This window comes from Alosa sapidissima, chromosome 19 (assembly GCF_018492685.1).
Source record: "Alosa sapidissima isolate fAloSap1 chromosome 19, fAloSap1.pri, whole genome shotgun sequence".
NCBI classification, from domain to species: domain Eukaryota; kingdom Metazoa; phylum Chordata; class Actinopteri; order Clupeiformes; family Clupeidae; genus Alosa; species Alosa sapidissima.
The window spans coordinates 24512518-24539669 of record NC_055975.1 but is presented as its reverse complement, the minus strand read 5'-3'; the positions used below and the strand labels follow the sequence as shown (position 1 = coordinate 24539669).

At 40.3% G+C, this 27152-nt stretch overlaps 3 protein-coding genes across 4 annotated transcripts; 1 reads left to right on the top strand and 2 right to left on the bottom strand.

Annotated features, from left to right (window-relative positions):
• Positions 1-932: 932 nt before the first annotated feature.
• Positions 933-8883, top strand: LOC121693058 (syndecan-1-like). Of its 2 annotated transcripts, XM_042072217.1 has the most exons (6): positions 933-1209; positions 3726-3813; positions 3964-4360; positions 4589-4997; positions 6327-6432; positions 7024-8883. In XM_042072217.1, exons 1-6 carry the CDS (start codon positions 1141-1143, stop codon positions 7188-7190), a joined length of 1236 nt encoding a protein of 411 aa, XP_041928151.1. In that variant the 5' UTR covers positions 933-1140; the 3' UTR covers positions 7191-8883. The 2 variants fall into 2 exon arrangements, with proteins under 2 accessions (XP_041928151.1, XP_041928150.1); XM_042072216.1 differs by having other exon boundaries at positions 3964-4997.
• Positions 8884-10840: 1957 nt separating this feature from the next.
• On the bottom strand, positions 10841-12644 carry LOC121693059 (rho-related GTP-binding protein RhoB). Its single transcript, XM_042072219.1, has one exon. It carries the CDS (start codon positions 12451-12453, stop codon positions 11866-11868), a length of 588 nt encoding a protein of 195 aa, XP_041928153.1. The 5' UTR covers positions 12454-12644; the 3' UTR covers positions 10841-11865.
• A 6250-nt stretch (positions 12645-18894) lies between these two features.
• zmp:0000001267 (b(0,+)-type amino acid transporter 1) lies at positions 18895-27152 on the bottom strand. The gene is made up of 6 exons (XM_042072812.1): positions 26366-27152; positions 24587-24720; positions 23919-24048; positions 21480-21604; positions 21146-21233; positions 18895-19186 (listed from the first exon to the last, which is right to left on the bottom strand). Exons 1-6 carry the CDS (start codon positions 27062-27064, stop codon positions 18956-18958), a joined length of 1407 nt encoding a protein of 468 aa, XP_041928746.1. The 5' UTR covers positions 27065-27152; the 3' UTR covers positions 18895-18955.

The window sequence follows — 27152 nt, the reverse complement described above, 5'->3', positions numbered from 1 at the left end:
GGTAAACTTCTACTAAAATGTCAACTGCCACTTTTGACTCTTGCCTATGTAGGGACGAGCCATGGATGAATGTACTATGTCTGATGTCTATGTCTATGTCTATGTCTTTGGCTTCTTATCTATGTTTGGTGTTGTCTTGTCTGTTATACTGTAGAGCACACTGCAGCAAATTCCTAACAACTTCTGTTGTATGGCAATTATTGAATCATGAATCTTGAATGTCGCCGCCGTTTCAGGCTTTATAAATATAGCCCTAGCCCAGCCTAGTAGTGCTCAGGCCGATAAGGAGGGTGGGGCGCAAACTGTTTATGATAAACATGCATTGACACTATCCACTTTGTGTTTTTGAAGTTGTAGCCTATTGCAGAGCTGGATTGCATTGAGACAATTGTTTCATTAGTGGCTGCATTGACATAGCTGTCTTTGGCTTCCTTTGTCTATAATAAAATTAGATTGTCAATCCAATGTGTTACAGAACACCTTATATGGGCTCTCCGTTTCTGTTCCTAGAGGATTTTACATGCAAATGAATTGGACTTTAGTGTAATGCTCTATAAAATGTCAAATGTAAAACTTGTTTTAAGAAAAATCTAGATCTAGGCTAATTTTGAAATATCGAGAGTTATGACTAGGACGTTCATAGTCTTTATGGGGGGGGGGCATTGAACCACTTTTAATTAAGCTAATTTTGTTGTAGACATTAATGTAACACTCGAGAACACTTCATTACGCGCAGGTGACCTAAACTAACAGAGAAACAAACAGAAACTTTCAATAACGCCCCCATGCGCGTACAACGAAGGGAAGGAAGCTATAGGCTTACTCTTGGAGAAGTCAGTCCCTGCGAGTGGCGGATGTTTCCAAATTTGGTGAAGGGTGGCCGGATAAGTTCACACCTTTGGTGCAGCCTGGAGGGTGGAGTTCAGGGGGAAGGGGCTAAAGTTAATCAGTGTGGTGAAAGGAAGTTGTAAAGTGTCTGTTAGATTAGTCTTCATTACAGTTGTAGTTGGCTTTTAGCGCAGTACAACAGAACCGCTGAAACATCTTCAAAGTGAACGAATACGAAAGGATCACTGTTCTGTTTCACAGTAAGCCTATATACGTAACTTTAAACAAGGTTGCTACAAAGATCTCAAGACCATGAGGATTCACTTGACAAGGATAGGCCTACTTGTTTTCTACATCAGCTCATTGGTGTCTGCTCTCTCGGTGAGTTGGTTTGTTTTACTGTGGCGCTTGTGAGAATAAAGCTAAATTAAATCACAGCCAAATGTATTTAAAGTTAGGCTACTTAATATTTTATAGCATATAACGTTACGCACGCCTGTTAGGCCACTGAGGAAACCTTTAATAGGAAAAATGACGCTGCCATTGTTTTCACGTTTGTAATGCGAGTTAAATATGAGTAAGGCTAGAGTTCGTGTCTCAGCATGCTGTTTTTGCGGGTGTGTTCCGACAAAGGCGAATTACAGCCAATCTCGTCCGAGTAAAATTCTCCATACCTCACAGGCTACGTCAGTCATATGAAACAGTGTACAAGTATGTGTTGGCAGGCTACTGAATTCACCTAAAGAAGTGTTTTCGTTTAGTTAGGCTAAATGAAATTAAGTGGTTACCGTTGCCGTTTAATTTACCTTTTCTATTTTGGATAGGCCTAAAACCGGGCTAGGCTACCCACCCATCAAAGGAAAAGGATGGGTTTTTGATCATAACGAAATTTGATCATTGCGTCTCTAGCCTACTGTAATTGCTCCATTTGACCAGTTCCACCCGTATTCTTTTATTCTGGCCGCTGTGAAGGCATGCCCAAACAGGCTTGATTTCCTAAGACAGCCGCCTACACATGACCTTTGTGTTGTTCTCTGGAATGGTAGGCTATGACTCAGTGTTGATCCCATACGCCATCATCACGGATAAACGTATGATCCGAAAATGGTTCAGAACTTAGAAAAAAAAAACATTTGTGTGAGAAGAGCACACAGAACAGTAGCCTGGCGGGGCCATCCTATATCATTGACGCCGCTAGGGTGCGTCTAGATTTCTAGGCTAACAGAACAGTGTTTTTACAGTGGAAAAGTATTGTGATACAGTATAGTTCTTTCAAATTGAGAGTGTGGGTTTATTTCGGTTTACAGCATACCACATGTGCTCGCCATGCAGTTTGCAAAGTGCCACATGAAACTGCTGTCTGAACTATTCACATTTATTGTGCACAAAGTAGATAAGGGTCATTCATACAGACTAGTCAAGCAAAGACTACAAGACACAAGACAATATATTGGGTACATCAGTCACCACAGTATGTCAACCCAGATGCAGAGAAGTAAGGCTTTTGACTTAATATAAAGTGTTATCAGGATTGGGTTTTTAGAGTCTATGGCCCACAGGCCCGTTGCAAAATTCTGAAAAAAGTTTAGGCCCCCCCCAATGGTGTCAAACCTTCACCCTAGCACTATGAAACTGTCCAGCCTCCCTAAATATTTCAATGGCCACTGATGCCACTGAGTGAGTGGATTAGACAGAATGTTAACATTAAAGGGATATGTATGGGAACACACAAGAATTCATTTTTCTGTTTGCTGATGAGGTTCTAAAATATTTAGCACATTTTAAAACCTGATGGATGAATTGGAGGAATATGGGACTGTTTTCAGGGTAGGTCTACAAGCTAAATGTCAGAAAGACTTACGCAGTTACATTGGATTATTGTTTGATTATAGGGATATATAACTTGTTATAGAAGGCTGAATCACTAAGATATCCTGATCCACAGGATTTGAAACCTGATAAAGAATGAGAATGACTCACTAAAAGACGTTAGTGAGTCATACCTGGAAATGAAGTACAGAACTCCTTGTCACCTTCGTTGGGCACTTAACCACCCCAGTGATGTCATGTTTTAGTGAATAGATCAGGAGCACAACAAGAGGGGCGAAAGTGAAACTAGTATAGAAATTCCATTGATTTTAGCGTGTGTGTGTACATATATTGGAAGTCAAGTCATTGGTATATTTGGATAAACTGATCCCACCATCATTAGGGCTATCTATAGTGACATGGACACTTACATACTTGTTTTTCGGTCCGCAAGCATTTTATTGGGTGTGGGAGATCACTGCTCAGTTAACCATAGCCTTTGTACATTATGCGAAAGCTGTGTACACAGTCAGACCTGAACAGTCATATTCCAGACAATATCTGCTGTTTACACACTGACAAATGGTTACCAATAACAGATGACCGTGGAGTGAAATACTGTAGTAGCCAGAATGTTAATGCAAACTCCTAACAAATCATCTAGCATGGTTGTTGATGACCATTTATTTGCAGGAACAAATTAAGCTTACGCCATAGCCTGTCTACTTTAGTCAACAAAACCGCCTTCTCTTCTCCTATCGAACATGTTTGTTTTGAGTGGTACTGCACCACTCAAGTTGTAATGTAGCTTGTTGCATTTCTTAGCTTTACCGTCGTTTATGTAGTCGTCATATTTCATGTCACTGTGAAGACTTACTTCTAGTTGTTAGTTGGCATATGCCTAGAACAACCTCAGTTTAAAAGACACATTTCAAAAAGATAGATAAGGGCCATCGAGTATATCAGAATAATCAGTTGTCCATGTCAAAAAAAGGACCTTCATTTGTCATAGTACAGGAATGTCTGGTTGCAACAATGTGGCATTTATAATAAGTACTGATGAGTATCCAATGGTCTCCACCTTTCAGTCCTCTACCAACATCCCACCAGAGGATCTAGACACATCTGGAGATGACGCGGAATTCTCCGGTTCAGGCTCTGGCTCAGGAGAAGATGGTAAGCATTATGCTGGCTTTCCACATACCTCAGCAGAAAATGTGGAACAATGTTGTCTGTACAATTATGATTCATCCTTTTGTGTACACACTTGTGAACCCACTTCTGCTTTTTAAAGGTTTCAGTTGTTTTGAATCTTTTCATCCACAGATTTGGGTAATGTCAATGGAGGCCAGGTCACACTCATCAATGTCACTGAAACATCCTCGGTAACAGATGCACCATTCAGCACTGTACAGCAAACAACTGAAAAGATTCCCATTGCTGTCGACAAGTCTCGCATATCTGTCTCGTTATCTCCAGTCACTACGATTATACCTCCCATGGAGACCTCTGACTCAGACACACTTCACCATCACACCACACACATTCACATTCATGACACTGTGGAAGGGAAAAACACAACTACCCCGCCTGCTGAGAAGGTAGACATTACTACATTGGTGTCCGGCACTAAGGAGAAAGTCACAGTGGTCACCACAACGCTGAAGGAGACGAGTATAGATTTGGAGGAGGAGGAAGGCACAACGACAACAACAACAACAGCAGCAGCTGTAGTGATTGTGGAAGATGAAGCCACTGATCTGCCCCCACTAGCCCCCACCACAACCTCTTCAGCTCCCATCGACAACGAAGAATCTACCACTGCCTTTGTGTCCGACACTAAGGAAAAAGTCACAGTGGTCACCACTAAGCTGCAGGAGACGAGTATAGATTTGGAGGAGGAGGAAGGCACAATGACGACGACAACAACAACAACAACAACAACAACAGTAGCTGTAGTGATTGTGGAAGATGAGGATGGGACCTCAGTTCCAGAGGAGGAAGCCACTGATATGCGCCCACTAGCCCCCACCACAACCTCTTCAGCTCCCATCGACAACAAAGAATCTACCACTGCCTCGGTGTCCGGCAGTAAGGAAAAAGTCACAGTGGTCACCACTACGCTGCAGGAGACGAGTATAGATTTGGAGGAGGAGGAGGAGGTGGTGGAAGGCACAACAACGACAACAACAACAACAACAACAGCAGCAGTAGTGACTGTGGAAGATGAAGATGGGACCTCAGTTCCAGAGGAGGATTATGATGAAGCCACGGATATGCCCCCACTAGCCCCCACCACAACTGCCATTGTGGACATCATAGTCCCGAAAGTCAGGAAGGGAGTTGAGAGGCCAAAGCCTGTAAGTATATCCTTCTTTATTTTTTACTTGACACATGCTGAGGTGTTTCCCTGGGTTGATCAGGGAAAATTGATAATTGCATGTTATTGATGGTAATTTTGATACCACAGATGAATAGAGACCCAGTCAGATTTTATTTACAATGATGCACATCAAGGGAGAGACAGCATGACTTCACCTAAAGATCCATCAGCTGCTCTAACTAGACAAGGAAATAGTTAGGGTTTAAGTATCCTTCCAGGCTGACGGAAGATGACTTTGGTCATCCCATCTCATATGGACTACACTGAATCAGACTCTGATTAGTGGCAACCTGGCAATCAGGAGCAGACCGCTACTAATGCAGCTATGCAGAACAGTGAAACACTGCAAAGTCATAATATTCCCGCTTATATACATAGTCTCACACAGATATACACAGGGACAGTACAGATATCATAGTCATTACATAGAATCATACTTTTAGTGTCAAAGTGACCCACTAATGAAAAATGCAGAACATTAAACCACATATTGGAATATTGGACATAATGCAGAACATTAAACCACATATTGGAATATTGCACATAATGTTCTATTCCACTTTCTCTCACTATCTTGGTGCCAAATTTTGCCTAGGCCGTTTGTAAGCCCTCATTTATATTACACCTCCTGTCTCTGTGGCCCTGATTAACAAAGATATAAATTAATGAGTAATAAGTAGTTTGCTTTGCACATGTTAAAGACTCCATGTTTCATCTGTGAGGAAGAGCTCCTTGACCATACTGGAGAAAGTTCATTGTAAACAAACTCCTCCCAGATCTAAGTAGAATTCCTTTATTTTGAGGTAAAAGCTCTGTAGATGTAGGAAGTAGATGATGTATGCCATTTTATCAATTTAATGATACACTGATTTTGGCAGCCGTGGCCTACTGGTTAGCACTTCGGACCTGTAACCGGAGGGTTGCCGTTTCGAACCCCGAGCAGTAGGCACGGCTAAAGTGCCCTTGAGCAAGGCACCTAACCCCTCACTGCTCCCCGAGCGCCGCTGTTGATGCAGGCAGCTCACTGCGCTGGGATTAGTGTGTGCTTCACCTCACTGTGTGTACACTGTGTGCTGTGTGTGTTTCACTAATTCATGGATTAGGATAAATGCAGAGACCAAATATCCCTCACGGGATCAAAAGAGTATATATACTTACTTAATACTTATACTGATTTGCAAAAAAATTCCAAAACCTTTAATCGGGGCCTCTGTGTGTCTATCAATGTGTTTACCATTTCAGGCAACATAATTGTTGTCATGTCCAGAAAAATTAACAACTTTTTTTTTTTTCTTTTTTTCATAAGGATGAAGACTTTGTCTTTGCCAACGATATCAGGCGGACCAATACCAAGTCTCTTGAGAGTTCATCTGACCACCAGACCCTTCTGGAGAGGAAAGAAGTTTTGGCAGGCAAGGATACTCTTACCAATGTACCAACACAACAGAGTATATCATTGTATATAATTGTATAGGACACATTGGAAAACAGTGTAAGAAACCAATTGTAAATAAGGCAGTGATGGATAGTTGAAACATAAGAGAATCTCTACGCACCAGCCTGAAGAAAACACTGTTTGCTCGAAACAGTGCCGTTTTTATAATAAAGTTTGGGAGCTACTTCGGTGTGCCAACATGGACATTCTCTTTTTTCACTATATCTTATACTTTGCCCCATGGACATCAATAGACCCTTTTTACTGGGGCACATGCTCCAGTATTGAACTGCTGGGCCCCAGTAATATAAATATGTTAAGATTTCTAACTAGCTCTTATTCCACTGCTTGGTTGAATTTCCCATTGTCCTGCGTTCTTTAGAACGCTATTTGCACACCTGTGAAGTAGATCCAATTTTTTGACATCCAAGCTGTAAAATACAGACGTTCAGAACATAGCAACATTTAGCAAATGACAGAGGTGGCTTTTAGCTAGTTGGATGGCAATGGGCTAAGTAAAATAACAATATTAATGGATAATTGTAATAAAATTCTTCGTCCTGTGCAGGTGTCATTTGTGGGGGGATTGTCGGTCTAGCACTAGCAGTCATGCTGGTCTCAATCATGGCCTATCGGATGAAGAAGAAGGACGAAGGAAGCTACGCACTGGAGGACCACAAACCCTTTAATGGAGATTACCAGAAAGTGCAGAGGCAGGAGGAATTCTTGGCATGAAGACGTGCCCTGTAGCCAGCCTCATTTTACAGTGCCTCGTCTCGTGCTCAATCAGCCCTCTTTACAGGGCCGATCCTTCTCCTTGCTTCCTTGGTGAGTGGAGTTTTCTGTCAAACGATCAGTCCTTTTCTTGTTTATCCAAACAGACTTGGCACTTTGATGGACACTGGGACAATGCATTGGTCAGTGGATTTTCCAGTTGACCGTTAACCATGCTGTAGTCTGCTCACATTTGAACCACACACATTTATATTGACTTTTATAAAAGAGGACACAATGACCACTCTTGGACTGTCTCCATGGGACTGCATCTTGTATGCAAAGGCATCACTTCTCACAACAGAGATGACGAGAGGCTGATTATGCTGTACTGTGAGTGGTAGCAGAGTCACTGCTCATCCTGGATTGCCATGGTGCCTTAAATGGGATCTTTGGAGTCTGGGTAAAGTTTCACATTTGTTGTTAGAAACCTTTGTATTTTTAAACAAGTGGTATATTTTGGTGCACCTATATGTTTTGTTTGATCAACAGGCTCATGAAGCTTTGTTCAATTAAGGGCCATATATTTATTAGGTTTTTACAGTTTCAGTCTGTAAGCTTGGACTTTTTGATTTGATTCACGTTTACTTATGGCTGACGATATGAGCAGTGGGACCTTTTTAAAGTTACATGCCCATATCACCTAAAAATAGATCTTTTATTTCATCTTCAGCACTTATAATGATATAGCCTCAAATGTTTGTACAAGTGGTATGTTTTGGTGCAGCTGTGTGTTTTATATAATCGTCTTTAGTCAAAAACAGTCTTTTCCCTCAGGCATTTAACTTTGTTCCTTTAAGGGCCCCTTTTTTTTTTTTTTTTTTTTTTTTACAGTTGCATTCTCTAACCATGGACATTTTTGATGCACGTTTACTTAAGGCTTACAATATGAAGACATTTTTAAAATGCCCAAATCACCTACACTGGATCTTTTAACTCCTCTCAAGCACTTATATCGACGTGGTGGGAAATAGATATTAGTGTCAGCTTTTGAGGTGCACAGAATAGTCAGAATAGCTACTTTTCTGTTCCTTAACGTTGGTACTGAGCACCATGCAACAGCATGCCTTTTATCCAATGCACTCTCACGGTGCAGTACTGGGTAAAAATAGGTCAAACATTCCTTCATTAAATCATGAAATAATTAGTTATATGTTACGTGTACGTTAAGTTTCAGTGGTTTTTCTTGGAGTCTTGAATGTTTGTTTATGTGGTGATGGTTTGTGTCCTGTCTTTGGTTGTTTGTGATGAGCAGATTGTATAGAAGTGTGTGTGTGTGGGTGGGTGGGAGTGAGTGTAATTTGCAGTCTTAATTCATTTGAAATGACCAGCGATGGCGGCAGGAATTTTTCAATTAATTTAATTTTTGGTCACTTTTTCAATTTGGCTTGCGTTTGGGTCCCAAGGAGCTCATTAATACTGACTTAAGAGTCGCCAGACAATGCTTGACGGTACTTTTGAAGAAAAAGGTAAGGGGGGCTCCTTCAGTCCCAAGCTAGCGTAACAGCACCAGTATCAGTTGTACATCCATGTTTGGGCCTGTCTACCTCTTTGATTTGTTGCTGAGGCCATTATGGCCATATTTTCATTATTTGTTAACTGTAGTTGACTATTTTGTATGTTCAATAAAGGAGGACTTTTTTTTTTTAATGAACTCTATTCAGTCATCTATGGATAGTCCTATATTTGCTCATCAAATGACATCACTCACATCACACATATATTGCTTAGAACAAATGTAGTAGTATGCAGTAACAACCTTAGCATTGTACATAAGCATGAGTAATAAGTGTACCTATGTCTACGCACATGATTCAGATTGCAGTCAACTCAATGCCTCATTGAGGATTTTTGTTTATTTTGACATCTGAGGCGTCTATGCATTTGACATGGTTCCATTTAAACTTGGTGTATAAATCAGTTTTTTTTTTTGTTTTTTTTTTCCCAAAACACGGCACTCTCCTGTTTGTTTACAGTGGGTGTGTGATCCAACAGACTGTTCGGAAAATGGTCGCACTCCCAAAACCTTTCTTTTTGATTTATTTTCACCTCATAGCAGCAGGGGTAACACACATCTTATCCTTGCAGCCTTTGTCAGTGTGTATAATAATGAGACCGTGACTAATGGTGGATATAATATAATTGGTGGTGCCCTCATCATCCCTCAGTCTGCACTCTGTACACAGAATGCACCTTAAACCGTGCAAAAGTAATCAACAATAAAAACAGTAAGATTGGAGGACGTCTCACCCAAACCACCACATCTCACAGCTCTGCTCTGGAAAGCACTACAGATCCATTTAAACTAAAACCACCTGTTTCAAAAATATAATCTTTTCTTCTGCTATAAGACTACTCAAAGCCCCAATGACCCCAAGCCTATCATAAAAAAAGAAGCAATTTTGCACTAGTTTTATTTGCACTAAGAACCCCCCCCAACCACCACCTCTTTAAATTTACTAATTTACCACCAACACTATTGTAGTATCCTATCTGTTGTGGTTTGAGTTGTGGCTTTTGAGTTAACCTAAGTGCAAGGGGATGGAGAAATCATTGAAATCATTTTAATTTAATTTGAAACATGTAATGATGCAATTCAAGTTCAACTTCAAGTACCGTATTTGTCACCTAGTTGTAGAGAGTACATGCGGCTTAGTGACTTCATGTGAAACTGACACCCTCCTTTGTGCGTAAAACAGAAGTAATAAATATACTACTAATAAGCATTGATATTAATAATAATTATTATTACAATAACGAGCAGAAAATATCGAATGCAAGACAGTGACAACCACATCTTTAAGTCCTTAGTTCAGGTGTAAGTCCTGATTCCAAGTGTAGTAGGCATGTCTGTATTCGCATTAATGAGTCTGAGGGCCTGAGGGGAGAAGTTCCTGAGCCATTCCGTGCTGGCCATTAGACTGCAGAAATGCCTGCCTGCCAGGCATGTTCTAGAATCATTTCAATGGGTCATAGCATCGCCTGAACTAAATATCATGCAGAGACGGGAGAGCTGTTCAGGAGATGCACTGAGCTAAACCAGTCCTTTTTAGGCAAGTCCCCTCACTTGGCAGCCATCTTGCAACGCACTTTGGGCAATTATTGAGTATCTATTTTCCTATTCAAGGTGGGATATGCGTAGAGACTACTGCCATATTAACGTTACGAACTAACCCCATGCATTTCTATGGAGGATTCTTTGAGGGCTGTCTCCTCGTTACAAAATCTCTGGCTGAATGCACTGAGTAAGAGTATGTTCTGTACCAGTGTACAAAGTTAACATTCCAAAGAGCCCAGACCTAGTTTCTAAAGAAAGTATCTTTCTGCTAAGAGGACTCAGTGTATGTCCCAGTCTTGCTTCATAATAAGTTATCATATTGGCATATCAAATGGCACAGGATGTAAGCTCTGCATTTATGATTTATCTCACTGCATGATTAATTATTATCCTAGTATTTGTTGAATAATGTTGGCAAGTTAATACTTAGGAAATGTATATACATCATTACATAATGTGGTCTCCATGATTAGTTACCTTTAAGTCCAAGATGATATAGGCTATGGCAATGGGAAAAAGCTCATCTTCACATTAATGTGACTATTAGCAGGGCTTCATTCAACCAGTCCATTTTATTTAGCATAATGAACTCTGAATACAATTAAGTGGACTTGTAAACATACTTTGATACTAAGATGTCTGTTATGTGCAATGTAAAATAACAGAATGAAAACTTACCACAGGTTTAAAAAACAAATAAAATAGTTTATGTTGTGTTACTGAGTACCTTGCCATAAGAGTGTGTATCTAGGATAATACTATTAAAACACAGTTCAATAGAACTCAAATTATTCAGTGCAATCATAACAGTTAAACTTTAAATCTGTCCCCTTCAGTACTGAATGGTGTCCACCCATCCATAAGGCGATGGGGATGGTGCAAATTGAAGCGGCATTAAAACAGTAACATCATGGCATTTATGAATGTTTCAACCGAAGTGGACAAACTATATTGAACTCAGTGCATTGAACAATTATGCTATAGTGATTTTAATATATGTAATGCGAGTGTATGTACTGAATGAATGTAATATATGATCTGTGTGTGTGTGTGTGTGAATGAATAAATGTAATTAAGATCTGAACAGGTTGACACTGCAAGTAGGGTACCATAAAGCCCTCTCCTCCCCCACTGACAGGCACATGCACACACACACAACAACATAGTTACTCTATAAACAAACACAAATTAACCATCTGACCAAGACTAGCCCTTCTCACAAGCTCATGGTAACATTGTCCCATCCTTTGTTGCTCCTGTTGGCAAAAAATCCTTCTGTATCCATACGAATATCCTCCAGCGAGTGGGTTATCATTCGTCTTTGCAATGGTCATAACTCATAAGATTTGCAGATTAGTGTTGCTGACTTCTTTCACCATGGGTTATCAACTCCATTGTTATTTAAACTGTAGCACATAACTCCAGTGTCCATCATAATGACCACCTATTTCATTAACTTGGACTGCAGTTTAACCATCCCAAAATACAGAGACTAGCTCTCATCAGTGAAAGCCATTCTTCGTCTGGCTCCTTAACTTTTGTTTAATTAAGCTACTTTGACATTTCTTATTGCTCATTTCATATCAATTTGCAGCATTCCACACAGGGCTTGGAAGGTAGCTTTTTCTGCAGAGCAGCGCGAGTTGCGGTCTCGAAAACGTCCCGTACTCCTTCCTTCGTTTTGGCTGAACACTCCAAGTAATCGTACGCTCCGATGCGCGCAGCCATGGCCCTCCCATCCTCTGTCTTCACGGGTTCCTGTTTCATCCGTGCTAGCTCGTTCCTGACGTTCTCGTCATTTCGCATGTCCTTTTTGTTCGCCACTAAAATGATCGGAACGTTAGGACAGAAGTGCTTCACCTCCGGTACCCATTTTTCTGGGATATTCTCCAACGAATCTGGACTGTCCACTGAGAAGCACATTAGTATTACATCAGTGTCCGGGTAGGATAGGGGGCGAAGGCGGTCATAGTCTTCCTGCCCAGCTGTGTCCCACAAAGCCAATTCTACTTGCTTGCTGTCTACCTCAATATCCGCGACGTAGTTCTCGAACACGGTTGGCACATACACCTCAGGAAATTCATCTTTACTGAACACGATGAGGAGACAAGTCTTCCCACAGGCGCCATCCCCGACCACCACAAGCTTTTTCCGAATAGCAGCCATCTCAGCTGCCGTCCACCTAACGCAAAATGTAGGTCTGTCTAGTCCAGGTTATCAATAATAATTTCACAGTGGTCAACAGGACACAATAATCCTACAAGGCTACATCCAGCTCTCACGAATTCGAGTCCTTTTCCGAGTGGTAGCCTGCATCCATTGGTACCTCTGCAAAATGTCACTCGGCTCCCCTTTTAAAGAGCCCTGTTGCGTTCTTAATATAGCATCCAATAGGAGGAGACATGGTGAAGTCACTTCGTCTAAAATAGGATGTGATTGGCTGTACCACGCCATTCCATGTGTAAGGAGTGGTTACTAGCCAAATGGACAGTTAGGGAGACAGAGCACATGTTTATTCCCTTTATCAATTGCGTTCGGTTTCGCCGCCTGACCATCCTGGCAGGCGAGACTTGTGAGAAGAGCTCTGAGTTCTGAGTCATGCAGTCTGAATAACAGATTAAGTTCACTTAAAGGTGCAGTCAGGTATTTTACGCAATTTCAAGCCCATAACATTTTTTTGTCACATTCAGCACTCATCTTCAAACGACCGCTAGCTGCCAATTCCGTGAGGGCCTACAACAGTCTTCAACGTTTTTGGGAATGAGGACTACTTGAAGGATCCGAAATCATATGGAGGGCTACTAATTTGAAACAAACAGACCCTTACCCCTTTGAGATTGTAATTCTCCAAAGTATGTGATTTTTAAATTTAAATTATCAATATTAAGTAGGCCTAGGCCTATATTTCTATCTGATTCTTCCATACTTCAATATCAATATGCACACACCAACAACACAACCAACATTTTTGTTCAGTTTGCTCATTTCAAAGGTTGCACAAGGAATCTAATCTCATTTTATAAAACAAACAAAAAATGCAATCTTTTAGTGCAATGCGAAATTTAGGTTGCATTTTTTAGCATTACATTCAGAGGTTGTTTAAATTCTGATTTCAATTCTTGTGCAATTCCTGACTGCACATTTAATATTGTGAATAAATATTGAATTGAATTGAATTCTCCTCTGTGTTTCATGAAAAAGGACATTATGATCATGATCATTATGATATCGTCATAATATCAGTGTTAACTGTGTGTGTGTGTGTGTGTGTGTGTGTGTTGTGTAGGCTACATAACTTCACCTCAGGTAATATGAGAGAAACAGTAGCCTAATAAAATGAATGCAAAGGGATCCTAAAAAGTGTTTTTGTGGCTTAACTTGCCATCTGAGAAAAACATTACTAGGCTTAACTGTTTTTTTTTTTGCTAAATGATCACATAATTAAATCATTTGAATTCTGTCAATTTTATTGGTGCTGAAATATCTCAACTAACAATCATTTGTCAACAATAGCCTATAGTTGTAAACACAAATACCAACTTGTCATAATTGTTTATGAATACTGTAGTCACTATAAATATATAGAAAATGGCACTGCATGACACTGGCAAAACAAGACACATTTATATCTTACAGGTAACCTGGAAGCCAGCCCGAATTTACCTCGCCAACAAAATTTGATGGTGGGAAATTTGAATTCCTCCATTGATAAGTATATAGACCGTTTCAATCTGTTCCTAGAGCTTTTCCGGTTGAAACATTAAAAACCAACGGCGATACTTTGAAATGAAAATGAATCAGACTTTAGTGTGATGCTCTACAAAATGTTGACTAAAACTTGATTTTAACATTTTTGTTTGTCCCCAAGTTACCACTGGCTCAATGCTCTTCTCTGTGCCACCGGAAATGTCCTAGGAACGCACCTGTTTGTTGAAAGGGTCTACGTACCCGGTTAGGATGTTTTCAGGCCGATCAAATTATTTTGGCAGACTTTATACAATGATGGACAGATGAGCAACAGTGACAGTCATCCACACTACCTAAGCTCACTTCAGATGACTTTGTTTACAACAAAAAGGCTGCTATTCGCATTATTCACCCTGCGGCCAGAACGAGGCTACAGGGTACCCTTGCCATTACACCTCAGTGCAGCAGATGGTGGTAATGCACTCAGTTTGCAAACTGCCAAAAAAAAAAGCTCACCGAAAAAGAAGGGTTCGCTGGCCTGTTCTTCTTCCTCAGTGAGTTTTTTTGGCAGTTCGCAAACGGAGTGCATTACCTCCAACATCTGCTGGACTTAGGTGTAATGGCAAGTGTAGGGCTACTCTGTAGCCTCGCTCTGGCCACCGGGTGAATAAGGCGAATTGGAGAAGAGAGGTTTAGATTTTGTTATTGTGTCTGTTATAGAAGATATCGACAGTGCAATAACTTTAAAAGAAAAACAGAAAACAGCGATTACGGCATTTGCCATCCTCTTATTTTGTGGATGGGGTAAATTCGGACTGGCTTCCAGGCTAGGTTGAAACGCATCCAAAATGGTGTGTTACCAGACTCAAATTCTGATTTTAAAAAATCCCATCCCAAAAGCGTCCCAAAATTTTGGAAACAGGGTTGTATATCAAATATGATGTGTTGGACAGCCGTGGCTTACTGGTTAGCGCTTCGGACTTGTAACCGGAGGGTTGCCTGTTCGAACCCCGACCAGTAGGAACGGCTTGAGCAAGGCACCTAACCCCTCACTGCTCCCTGTTGCAGGCAGCTCACTGCGCCAGGATTAGTGTGTGCTTCACCTCACTGTGTGATCAATCACTGTGTGCTGAGTGTGTTTCACTAATTCATGGATTGGAAAAAAATGACCAAATTTCCCTCACGGGATCAAAAGAGTATATATACTTATACTTACTTATAAATGAAACCTTTGTCACTATCACTAATGTTTATTGAGCAACCAACATCTTTGATTTATTGGTTATATTCAAACTGGAATTTGATAGGCTAATTTATGATTCTTTGGCTTATCTCATGTGAATATACTCACATGAGATCAGCCAAGGTATTAAACAGTTTGCAATCACACCTTACACTGTCTAACCATAGTATGTACTTGCGTACCCTGAACCTGTTCCATACTGTTTAGCCATCTCACAGGTCCCATCTTACCCCCTAACTCAGTGGTTCTCAAACTGGGGGTCGCCAAAAATATTGGAGGGGTCGCAAAATGAATTAAAAACATTTTTGTAAAGGTTTTTAGTCAAAGTCTGCCATTGACATAATGCCTTTGATGCTGACATAGCCTACCTATGAGAGAAGACATTTTCTGCCTCTGCTTCCAATGCCCATCTCACAACATTTGGAAACCAAATTCCGCCAGTTGGAGAGAAGTTTTTTGGGTGTTCGCCAGACAAAAGGTTTAAGAACCACTGCCCTAACTAAACATTTTCTGCAGGTGCTGCTTAATTGTAACGCAAAAACGAACATAGAATGCATATTACACACTAGTGCCAACATAACTGCTTAAAAATCACTACACACAGTTCTTCTCTACTTCACACTCTCATGTCCAGGATTTAGCTGGTTCACTGATAGAGGGATGAAGGAGTTTCTACTTGCAGTCATCTTGTCCTGAAGGGAGCAGTTTGTATTCTGAATACAGGATAGTTTCTATACTTATTCAGCCATTTTGTCCTAAAAAGGAGCAGTTCATATTCTGTATACAGGACATGTGAGGTGTCTGTGATAATATCCCACACCATTGTAACTATAGCCTTCTCAAACACCATTCCTGATCCCCATCACTTTTATTGCTAAGTGGGCCAGTTACCAAACCAAACTGACTCTGTAGCATACAGCATGGACACACCCCCTCCATCACATGTACAATCTGACTGCAATGCGTGTTTGATTCAGATCAAAATAAAAAAATGGATTTGTATACTAATCTGATTTCAGAATCCTGTTTGAAAAACTTATTTTTAATATTTGGTCCATTCCAAAAGCTAGAATTTAACCAGATTACTTTATTACATTATTTTATGGGGGTTCCGCAGTCGCATGGCCTAGGATTGACTGGGCCTTTGCCTATGCAAATTAAGGCCAACTGGCTTGTGATTTCTACTCAAGAAGAACAATTCTGAGGTGTGGGAACATGTTTGCGAATCTTTTGAAGAAAGCTCCTAAAATCAACACAACACTTTTGAAAAAAATAGAAAGATAACTGGCGAATGAGGCCCAATTTCTCAAGAACACTGAAGGGAAACTTCTTCAAATTTGACATAAATGTTCATTTGGACAAAAAGGTGACTATGACTTTGGGGGGAGCCATAGTGGTAGCATCAGCGTCCCATACCATAAACAGGCTCAGTTCCCATAGGTTAATTTCCCTAACCCAATGCACGTCTCTTTCCCACTAATTTCCTGTCCTCTCTTCACTGTCCTATCTTTGGCTTAAAAGCTTGAGATCATATTTAAAAATATATATTATGGAAATGTGTATAAACGCAAGCTGAACTGGGTCATAGTGGCATACAACTGGGGGCAGTAATAATAGTGCACTGTTTTTCTGTCACAACTCCAATAAGCATACAGCCCTGCAGGACCCAATTACTGTCATAACATTACATCATACTGTTACTAACTATACTGACAGCTATCATGGTATGTCGTGTGTCTTTTGAGTTTCGTATCGCAAGTTGTCTAGAACATTTGGATGTCCCAGCACTTTGAATAGCACACAAGGTAATCAGTAGGCATAGGCTACATATACCATATCATCAAGCTAGCAAACCCAATTTATCTCATCAACCTTACTAGCTTTCTGTAGAATTTTGCATTCTAGATGATCATCAGTCCAAGGTCTTCTACCCTCTTTGAGTTTCTGCCTTGTGAGTGGATAGTTTTTGTAACAAAACAACAGAATTTCATTTCATTGTACACCTTGCCATTGTAGTATGCAGGGATGGGCAGTGTTTATGATACATGTTTTTGAAATACGTATTTCAAATTCAAAATAGTATTTCGTAATTGTATTTTATTGGGTTGAAGCAAATGGCTTTGTTTATTTATTGCATATTTTTGTAGTTAAAAATATTATAAAAGTGCAAAACAATGAGTGTAGCCTCTGACTGATGTTGACTTAGTAATTTGCCTGAGTTGAGATTTAGGAAGATGATCCAGTGCGAGATGAGTAACATGCAGGTTTCTCACACACACAGTACACCAGTGGCGTGCAGTGAGGTCACATTGCTCAAAAAGTTGTCCCATGTATCGCCTAGCAACACACATGAAAAATGTATATTTATGCTCCTTGGTGTCAATATAACACCATTTAGCGCTTATACAGTACCCAGTCAGTTAAAAACCAACTAAAAGGGTAATTTTTCTTCCTGATCATTAGCGTTACACAGTGCAATATCAAGCAATATATGCATGCATTGACAAGATCAGTTGTGACTTTTGAGTGAGTCTCTAATACAGTATTTAGGCTATGAGATGTTGACTGTTTGTAGGTTTATGGCAGGTCTTGCAGGCAGAGAAAAGCTGTTGCTCTCAAAAAGTTATTTCATGCTTCCTTTAAAGAGCATTTTTGGTATTTTCAAAATACAAAAATACAGCATTTTATTTTGATACATAGGGTGACCAGACGTCCCGAAAAATTCGGGACAGTCCCGATATCCAAGCAGCTGTCCCGAATCCCGAATCCTGCCCTAATTGTCCCGGAAATTATACTCAATCAGAATACTGAGTAGTTATTTTCTGATAAACATTAAAAACTGTCCGTAGAGAGTCTGAGTCGACTGCATGCAGCCCCCGACGGCAGCTAAGTGTCTGGATGCAGCCCGGCTACTTTGTTTCTTTTTGACGTTCTATAATTAGGCGCGAATATGCACTGATTTCGCAAAGCCGAGGACATTGTGCAGGCAGCGCAGCAGGCAGAGTCAGCGTGTGTGCAAAAAAATACGTCGGAAGTTCGGCCTAATTTCCATGTCGTTTTAACATAATCTACTTAATCTAACAATTATTTTGTATTCTTACTTAATGACCCATAATTTTGGCAAGGCTTGTTATTAGCGTTAGGCTATTATCCTTATTCTGAAAGGTCTGATTTGCACTGTTACACTGTTTTTTTTTTCACACAATGACATTTTGAGTTCATGATTTCTCTGTTGTATTTTGAGGCAGACTTGATGTTTGAATAAAAATGTGTTTTGGTACAGGTTTGAAAATTCGCTGTAAGAGTCCCGTATTTCAGCCAATCTCATCTGGTCACCCTATTGATACATGGCATGGCTACTGTATGTTTTATATGTTATGGGGTGTGAACAAAAAACAGGGTCAAAAATTGTCCATATATATAAACATGAAAACAATACCAATTTTCTGGCAACAAAAACAAAAGTGTGAGAGGCTGGATGCACTAACAGACATGCTTGCCAAAAGTTCGATGACTTTCACCAGCATCCAGTAAGTATGTAGCTGACTGTGCTCACACAAAAAAACTAATGGATTTTAACAAATTCTGAGATACTAACAGGCTGTCAAGTGCATTATATGAGTCTTTTTTTCCATTTTCTATTTCATATCATATCTCATTAACCTATGTTATAGTAGACTTTCTTCTCTCAATACTTTGACAGAGGTGCCATTGTTAAAAAGCCTCTGGCATTTCTCATTACAAGTTTTTGTCAGCTGGGGCGACCTCCAGAAAGAGTTGGAGGAAAACGGTCACTCTGTCCAGTAATCCAGGGAGCAGCTTGAAGTGGATGAAGGGCACATAGATAATGATACCACTGAAGATGAATAGAGTGACATACAGATACTCAATCTTGGGATCGTCAATGATTGGTGCAACGACTAGGAAGACCGCAGCCATAATGACTAGGATGGGGATCAGGATGGGAACCTAAAGGGATCAAATTGTGAGAAGCAAGTCAAGAAAGCATTAAATATTCTTTAGCACATAATAAATAGGAGAGACTGTGGACATTTTTGCACTTTTTTCTTGTTGCTCAAAACCGGTAAAAGTGTCTGGCTCTCAAAATTCTCATTAGCCCTAGTTTACGAAACGAATGACATAAAACAGGCCGGGGAGACTGGCTCTTGTAATAATTGACAAATGGAAGTGGCTTTGTATAAAAGGCCAAATAAATAAGTAAAAAAAAAAAAAAAAAAAAACATTAAAGCTGCAGTTGGCAAGTCTGACAGATTGAGGGGACTTAGCCAAATTTTTTTCAAAATTTTCAAAATGTTTACAATTCTTATGCCACTCCCCCACTACCACCGAGCACCCTCTCATCGAGTTTGTGCTCGTCAATGCACTCCAGACTGCACCAGACTGTGATTCAGTCAGATTTCACACAGCCCTGCTCTGATTGGACCAGAAGAACCGGGAGCTCTTGGATTTTTGCAAAGCAAATAACTGGCTCTAGGTGGAGGTAGAAGTGCGGGGTTTTTTTTTTCTAAAACCGGCTGATTTATGTTGTTCTGTCGGAGCATAGTGTCGGTTTCAGTGAATATGATCAAAAAGAAATCTTGCCAACTGCAGCTTTAAAACAGCCGTACGACAGGCATATGGTCATTCCAGCTTGTGTATGCAGGTCAGCATGGGCTTGTAGTGCAGCATGATAAATCTGGTGTGAGAATAGTTATATTCATGGAACGTAGCCTATTGGACAAAAGATTTTTTCTGCACACCTGTGTAGGATACTTTCCGTAATGTAGCCTGTTTTTGTGGACTAAAGTGTTTTTCATGGACAGATGGCATTGTGCTGTTGCATAGTTTTGTAATAAATTAATGCATTTGGTAGCAGGATGTGTTCTACGATAGCCTGGCGGGCCATCCTATATCATTGAAATGTATAGTCTGGCATCGAACCATTCACCTCGCTTAATCCAAGGGGCGGGCAGAGAATTGTCTTTCAAACTGCCTAGGCATGCAATAGGCCAGCGCTACGACCATATCCGTATCCGGTCGGCAAAACGGCAAATACATCCTTCTTCGAAAGGAATGACTTAAGTGCATTGTGTTGCTAAACTTTCAAAGAAAAGCACAAGTCCAACTTCTCCAAAGTTGACGCCAACGCCGATTCAAACAACCGCTCTTCGTTCGCCATAGCCACCTTCCTTGTTGTTCACCGTCGCAGGACTGTCGTTATCCTGTTAAGCCCGCCTTAAGACTCTCTAACAAAATAGAGCGCTGTGATTGAATAACATCCACGGTGTTAGCCAATAGAAATCCCTATGGTTTGATACTAAACGTACAGGCTGAGCAAATTAATTTGCCGCCACTAGGGTGCGTCTAGATTTCTAGGCTAGTTCTACGAAGTAATGGCATTCACATTTTGTTTCGCTGACTTTCTTTAATGCCACTTTATAGGCTGGCAAAACGAATTGGTTTAACTGGACTTTTTGATTACAGAGTAGCTTTGACCAAAGAATTGTCTCTTCATGGATGTATTGTGCAACTCTGTCGTAAATTCTAGGAGTGAAGCCCTACACTGCCCAGAAACCACTGTAACATTACCATCTTCTTACACTGTAATCTGACACATTCAGTTTAAAGGGGTTAATTTAGCAATGCTGCTGGTAAGCTTTGTCCAAATGCTTCACTGATTAACTTGAAACTTGACCACACTTTTATATCTTTCTCTGACGTTTCTGTTTTTGTGCACACGCGTCTTTAGTTTCCACCAGCAGCAGTTTTCGCTCTCAAACTCTAGCCATTTATATTTGTTGATAGCCATTTGCAATTCTTATCAGATTTACATAGCATATCTACTCAGCACAATGTAATAAAGAAATTGCGACAACCCTTATAAAAGCAGAATAGAAAACATTTGGAAAGCTCTTATCTGTCACCTACTTTGAAAACCCGTGGGAGGTCAGGTCTCCTGATCTTTAGATAAAGGAGGCCACACAGAGTGGTTCCATAAAAGAACCAAGCTGTAAAACTAGACAAAAAGGTGAGATATTAAGAACTACAAACATCTAGAACATAGTATCAAGCTGTGTTTCTTAGCAGATGCTTTTGTTTTGAAATCGACTTACAACAATAAGAATAAATTATGAAGCTATTATCAGGGAACAACATTTGCATAAATGTCTGTGATGGCATTGCTCCTCATCACTATAATCTGTAATGACATAATCCATAGTACATAATATATTCATAAGAGACAAGTGTACAGAGGAAGCACCTGAAGAAGTTGACAATGCTTTGGAAGTCCCCAGGAATCAGCACAAGGAGAGAGATGAAAGTTGTGAAGATGAGAGCTGGAGAAGGGGTGAGATGTCTCACATGTGCCATGGACAAGATGTCTGGCTAGAAGAAAATACTTCTTTTAAACAAGCAAAATATATCTGTGATTTTTAAACATATGGGAACAGTTACTGTGTTGTTAGCTTAGCCACCACTGTGTAGAGAGGTTTGCCATGTAACATGTTTTTAAACTCACATGTTGCAGCAGAACTACAGGTGCCATTGTTAATAGTGATAACTACATTTGCTTGAGGATTTCAACATAGAACTACCTTAAATGGTTTACCTTTATGTAGTATAATTTAGGTTAATGACCCCTGATAAACAGATAGTAGATAACCACCAATACAATGATAACAACAGTGTAACAGTTCTCTATTTACTGTAAATATTTGTTTAAAAGCCTAGTCCCGATTAGACGCAGGTCCTTTTACTAGCCTGGTGTGGCTACAGGTTTGGACAAATAAAAGCAGGTTTCATTTAGAAGCCCCTGTCAAGGGGGTAAAGGGGAAAAAATAAGTGAAACGGAAAAAAAGTGAAATGTGCCCTGTACTCTTTGTTGCACAACATCACAACATCCTTTTTTTAATTTAAATATAGACCCTTTCAAGAGAGTTCCATTATCAGCATCATAGTTGGCCCCACAAGACTTCCTTTTTAACATTCCATATGTTATCTTAATGCAGAGGAAGTAGATTGGGGCCCAAATAGAACGTTCAAGCATTGTTTTTGTTTTTATTGTTGAAAGGGTCTATACTTGTAATGCAATTATTAGACATAGTAATTCAATTACCAAAATGTGTAGGAACTGACAAAGAAGACAACGCTTAAAAGAAAATTTTGGATGAACCTAAATTATGTGCTGGTGCACTTAAATGAAAAAGTTAGGCGCAGCAGTGGAACGTTGGTCTGTAGCCTTACACCAGCAATGTTCTACTTGGACTCTTGATGGCTGTCAAGAGACTTCAGAGAGAGTGTGTCATCCAATACTACAACCAGACAGAGAACACAATTACTTCATAACCCAACATAAAAGCTGCAGTTGGCAAGTCTGACAGATTGAGGGGACTTTTTGAATGTTTACAACTCTCAAAATTTTGAATGTTTACAACTCTCATGCCCCTCCCCCACTACCACCGAGCACCTTCTCGTTGAGTTCGTGCTCGTCAGTGCGCACCAGACTGCACCAGACTGTGATTTACAGTCAGATCTCACACAGCCCTGCTCTGATTGGACCAGAAGAACCGGGAGCTGTGGATTTTTGCAAAACAAATAACAGGCTCTAGGTGGAGGTAGAAGTGCAGGTTTTTTTCTAAAACCGGCTGATTTATGTTGTTCTGTCAGAGCATAGTGTTGGTCTCAGTGAATATGATCAAAAAAATCTTGCCAACTGCAGCTTTAACTGTGGGCCATCACAGAGGCTGTCTGCAATTTCAGGCATTACCTCTGTGGCTTTCCATTTGTGGTCAGGACTGAGCGTTGATCACTCCTTTACCAGATGCCAGATACCACTACTTCCACTAACCAAAATGTGGAATATCGACCATTTTCACCATCCCATGGTTGCCATTTTGGAATCCAGTTTCACAAGAATCAGATATAGCATCAGGGGGCACACATATTTTACATCACTAAGATTAGGAAACCATTGTTAAAGGCACACTATGCAGGTTTTTTAGCTTAATATGCTAGTTTTTTAGCTTAATTTACCTTAATTTAACAGCTTCAGAGTCATTGGAATGGTTATATGACTTTTTTCGGGTTGAACGGTGGCCGTCTCGCTTCCCCCAGCGCCTGTGAGCGGAAAAACCACCTTTGCAGCTTTGGGCCGGCGGCCTCAGTGTCAGGAAGTATAACGAGTGTAACGAATTGCTTTACTGCATTCAAATACACATACATGCCAGGCATCGGCTAGAAAAAGGTAGCGATGGAGTTTCTCAGACATTCGTCATGACAGAGCCAGCGAAAGAGAAGCAAAAACCGAGAAAACAGTAAGGAAATGGCCAATACTGCATAGTTTACCTTTAAGTTTCATTCAATTTTTTCTCCAAAAATGTAACAATTTTGGTACTTAGTTGCTGTATCATACCTGAAGCGCTGCTAAGCTAACCAAATGCTAACTGACAGTGCAATTGGCCCAGGATGTTTGGGTTTGGGTTTAAATCAAATATTGTCCTGTGGCTCAACTTGCTAGTGTCCATACCGCATTCGTGTCCATGGGGACCGGGCTTCAAGTCTAACCTGGGTCATTTTCCTGATCCCACCCCATCTCTCTCTCCCACCTGCTTCCTGTCAGTCTCTCACTATCCTAGCACAATAAAAGCAAAAAATCTCCAAAAATATACTTTAATAAATATATAAATAAAATTCTTCTCACCATATGCCCTTCCCTGGCAGCCACAAAGCACACTCGTCCGCCACTGAAGAACGTTCCGTTCAGAGATCCAAAGGCAGACAACGCTGCCGCCACAGACATGAACCATCCCAAGCCTCCGAGCACTTTATTCCTGTCAACACATGAGGGTCTTTAATGTATGACTCAGAAATCTGGAAGTCCTAAAGCAACTGCTGTGACTGCAGTGCAGTGTGAGCAAAATATTTACTACTCTAATCTGCATTTTATCAAATTAGAGCCTTACAGGCAGCGCAACGCAGCCGTTCTGCAAATGTGACAGCAAATTAGACTGTATATTCCTTTTGTCCATGCTCTATAAGCTTCTTCATTCTTTAACTTTATTGTGATTCTCAAGGATAATTGTAACTCTAACGACTAGGCCTAAATGACAATCAGATGCTCTATGATCTGTTAAATTATTCTGTTGTACTTGTATTTTGTCATAATATTATTAATAATAATAATAATACATTTTATTTAAAAACGCCGTTCAGGACACCCAAGGTCGCTTCACAGATAAAACAAATAGAAGAAAAAAAAAAATAATATGGTAACTTGCCATTCAGAATTATCTGTAGTGAGTAATTTATCTGTAATCAATTAAACATCTTTTTTTAACATCAAAACAATGAAAATAGACATTTGTTCACCCCCATGTCACGGCAACTGCACTTGATGACATCATCTCCCGTGGTGTCAGGGATGCCAAGTAACTCACATTGACCAGCAAATACAGAACTGTTACCATGGGAATGGCAATCAACAAAGCCCTGGGTAGATTCACCTGAAAAGAATGAATAACATGTGTCAATGAACATTCAATGGGAAAGACATGTGAATGTAGCCTAACAGATACAGTGCCTATAACAAGTATTCACCCCCCTTGGGTATTTCCCATTTTATTGCTTTAACTAGTGCAGTGAAACTGTAGGCTACTCAAACATGTCCTAAAACAACCCTTAACGTTTGTTTTCAAAACTGTGCAACTCACCGAGTGGTTAGTGGAGTTCGTTGACTATTAACAGCAAATATATCGGCGCAATGTATGATTTCCAGCCGTCATATTTGCTAGGCCTATTGTGCACTTTCTCTCTTGTCTTTGCTGAATATGAACTGCTCCTCTAGTTTCTCTGCACAGGGCTATTTCTCCCTGCACACATGGGTTCGTCAGAGCCGTGCCATTGGAAGAGGGGTTGCTCATATAGCCTAGTCCTACCCCCCTTAATTATTGCAAATATAGACTTGGTTTGGTTTGATGTGATCATACTTAAAAGTGGTGCTTGCGTCGTAATTATGCTTTTAAACGAAAATTTGACTTCATTCACAAAAAGACCCTAGGTTGCATTAAGAGAGTTTTGCTTTAACCTGAATGTTACCTTAAATTCAATGTGCTTTATGATTTACTGGTAATAAATTGTTAATTCACCCACCATTTATATATATATATATATATATATATTCTCATATGCCATGCCACTACTCTGCTATAGTTGATAAACTACTTGGTAATTATTCAAGGTCAATTTCTTAATTTCATGAGGTCAGATTAATTGTAGTTTCTCGAAATATGCTTTACTGCTTCAACGTTCTGTCCTGTTCTATACATGTTTAAACATTTTGATGGCCAATGCAATTCTCATCCTGAAGACACGTTATGTGCCTTCCCCTACAAGAACAAGGTGAATGTTCTGGAGAGGCCAAGTCAAAGCCCAGACCTTAATCCTATAGAAAATCTGTGTCTGGACTTGAAAAGGGCTGTTCACACCTGATCCCCTTCCAACCTGACAGAGCTTGAACAGTTTTGCAAAGAAAAATGGAGTTGCATTATGGAGAATTGCAGTATCAAGATGTGCAAGCTTAACTGAGACCTATCCACGCAGGTGCCATGCTTTACAGTAATTGCGGCCAAAGGTGCATCTACTAAATGCTGACTTGAAGGGGCTGTATATTTATGCAACCGCTTATTTTGCATTATATATATTTAACATTACATTGTAGAAATCTGCTTTCACTTTATGTTTGGGATGACATAAAGTGTCTATTTCTTTATTCATATTCTATGCACATACCATTACTTACATGTCAACAGACAAATAATCTTTACTTAAACTCACAACTCTCAAAGATGTTTGCATACTTAGACCCACACTGACCTGTGGCCAGAAGTCAAGGTGTACTTCACATGAGGTAAAGCGGGCAACTTTGCATCGTGTTCGTTTTCATTTTCATTGTTCATTCTTTTAAAAAAAAAATAGTTTGAAAGTATCTATTAATAGATACCTTATCTGTTTTAATGAGTCTATTGTTGCATAAACTCTTCTGACGGAAACAGAACCTTTTGAAGACATTTGAGTAGGCCTATAGGCTACATTTGCTTAATCAAAAGCTGAATCAGTGACAGCATTAAAACAATACAGACTTGAATATACCTGTGGATTTTTTAGCTCTTCCGTCACAGAATTCAAATTGTTCCAGCCATCGTAGGACCAAAGGCACTGGAAAAAGGCCACACCAATGGCACTCACGTCCAGCTTGGTGCCTTCGAAGGAGTTCTCAAAGTTGAGTGTATTCCCTTGCACAAGTAGCACGACACCTCCAATCACAATAACGGCAAGGCTTAGCAACTTAGCTGCCATAAAGAAAACCATAAGTTTCATTGCCAAGCGTACATTCAGACAGTTCACCACGGCCAACAGCAGGATGCCTACTGCGGCCACGCACTTTACCACATTGTCTGGTGGAGGACAGTCCTGATAAAAGGGGGCCACCGCATTCACAGCAAAGCTCAGTGCTACGCCGGCCATGCTGGCAGGACGCACTACCACCACCGAGGTAAAGATGAAAAGAAAAGCCGCGGGTTGACCCGCTGTACGCAGTATGTAGATATATTCCCCTCCGGACTCCCTTATTACAGTACCCAGTTCTGCATAGCTTAGCGATGCTAACATAGCAAGTAGTCCACAACATGCCCAGATGACAAGGCTCGCACCAGGGCTCCCGATGTTTTGAATCACAGACTGGGGAGACATAAATATTCCAGAGCCGATCATGGTACCAGCAATAAGGGACATGCCTCCCAACAGTCCCACTTCACGGCGTAACTCCAACTTCTGTGTTTTCCCATCCATGGCAGAGTCGATAAAAATACCTAATCCTTTAGGTTTGTTACAACAAGGACATTGAAAGAATGAGAATTGTTGAGTTGTGCATCAGAGT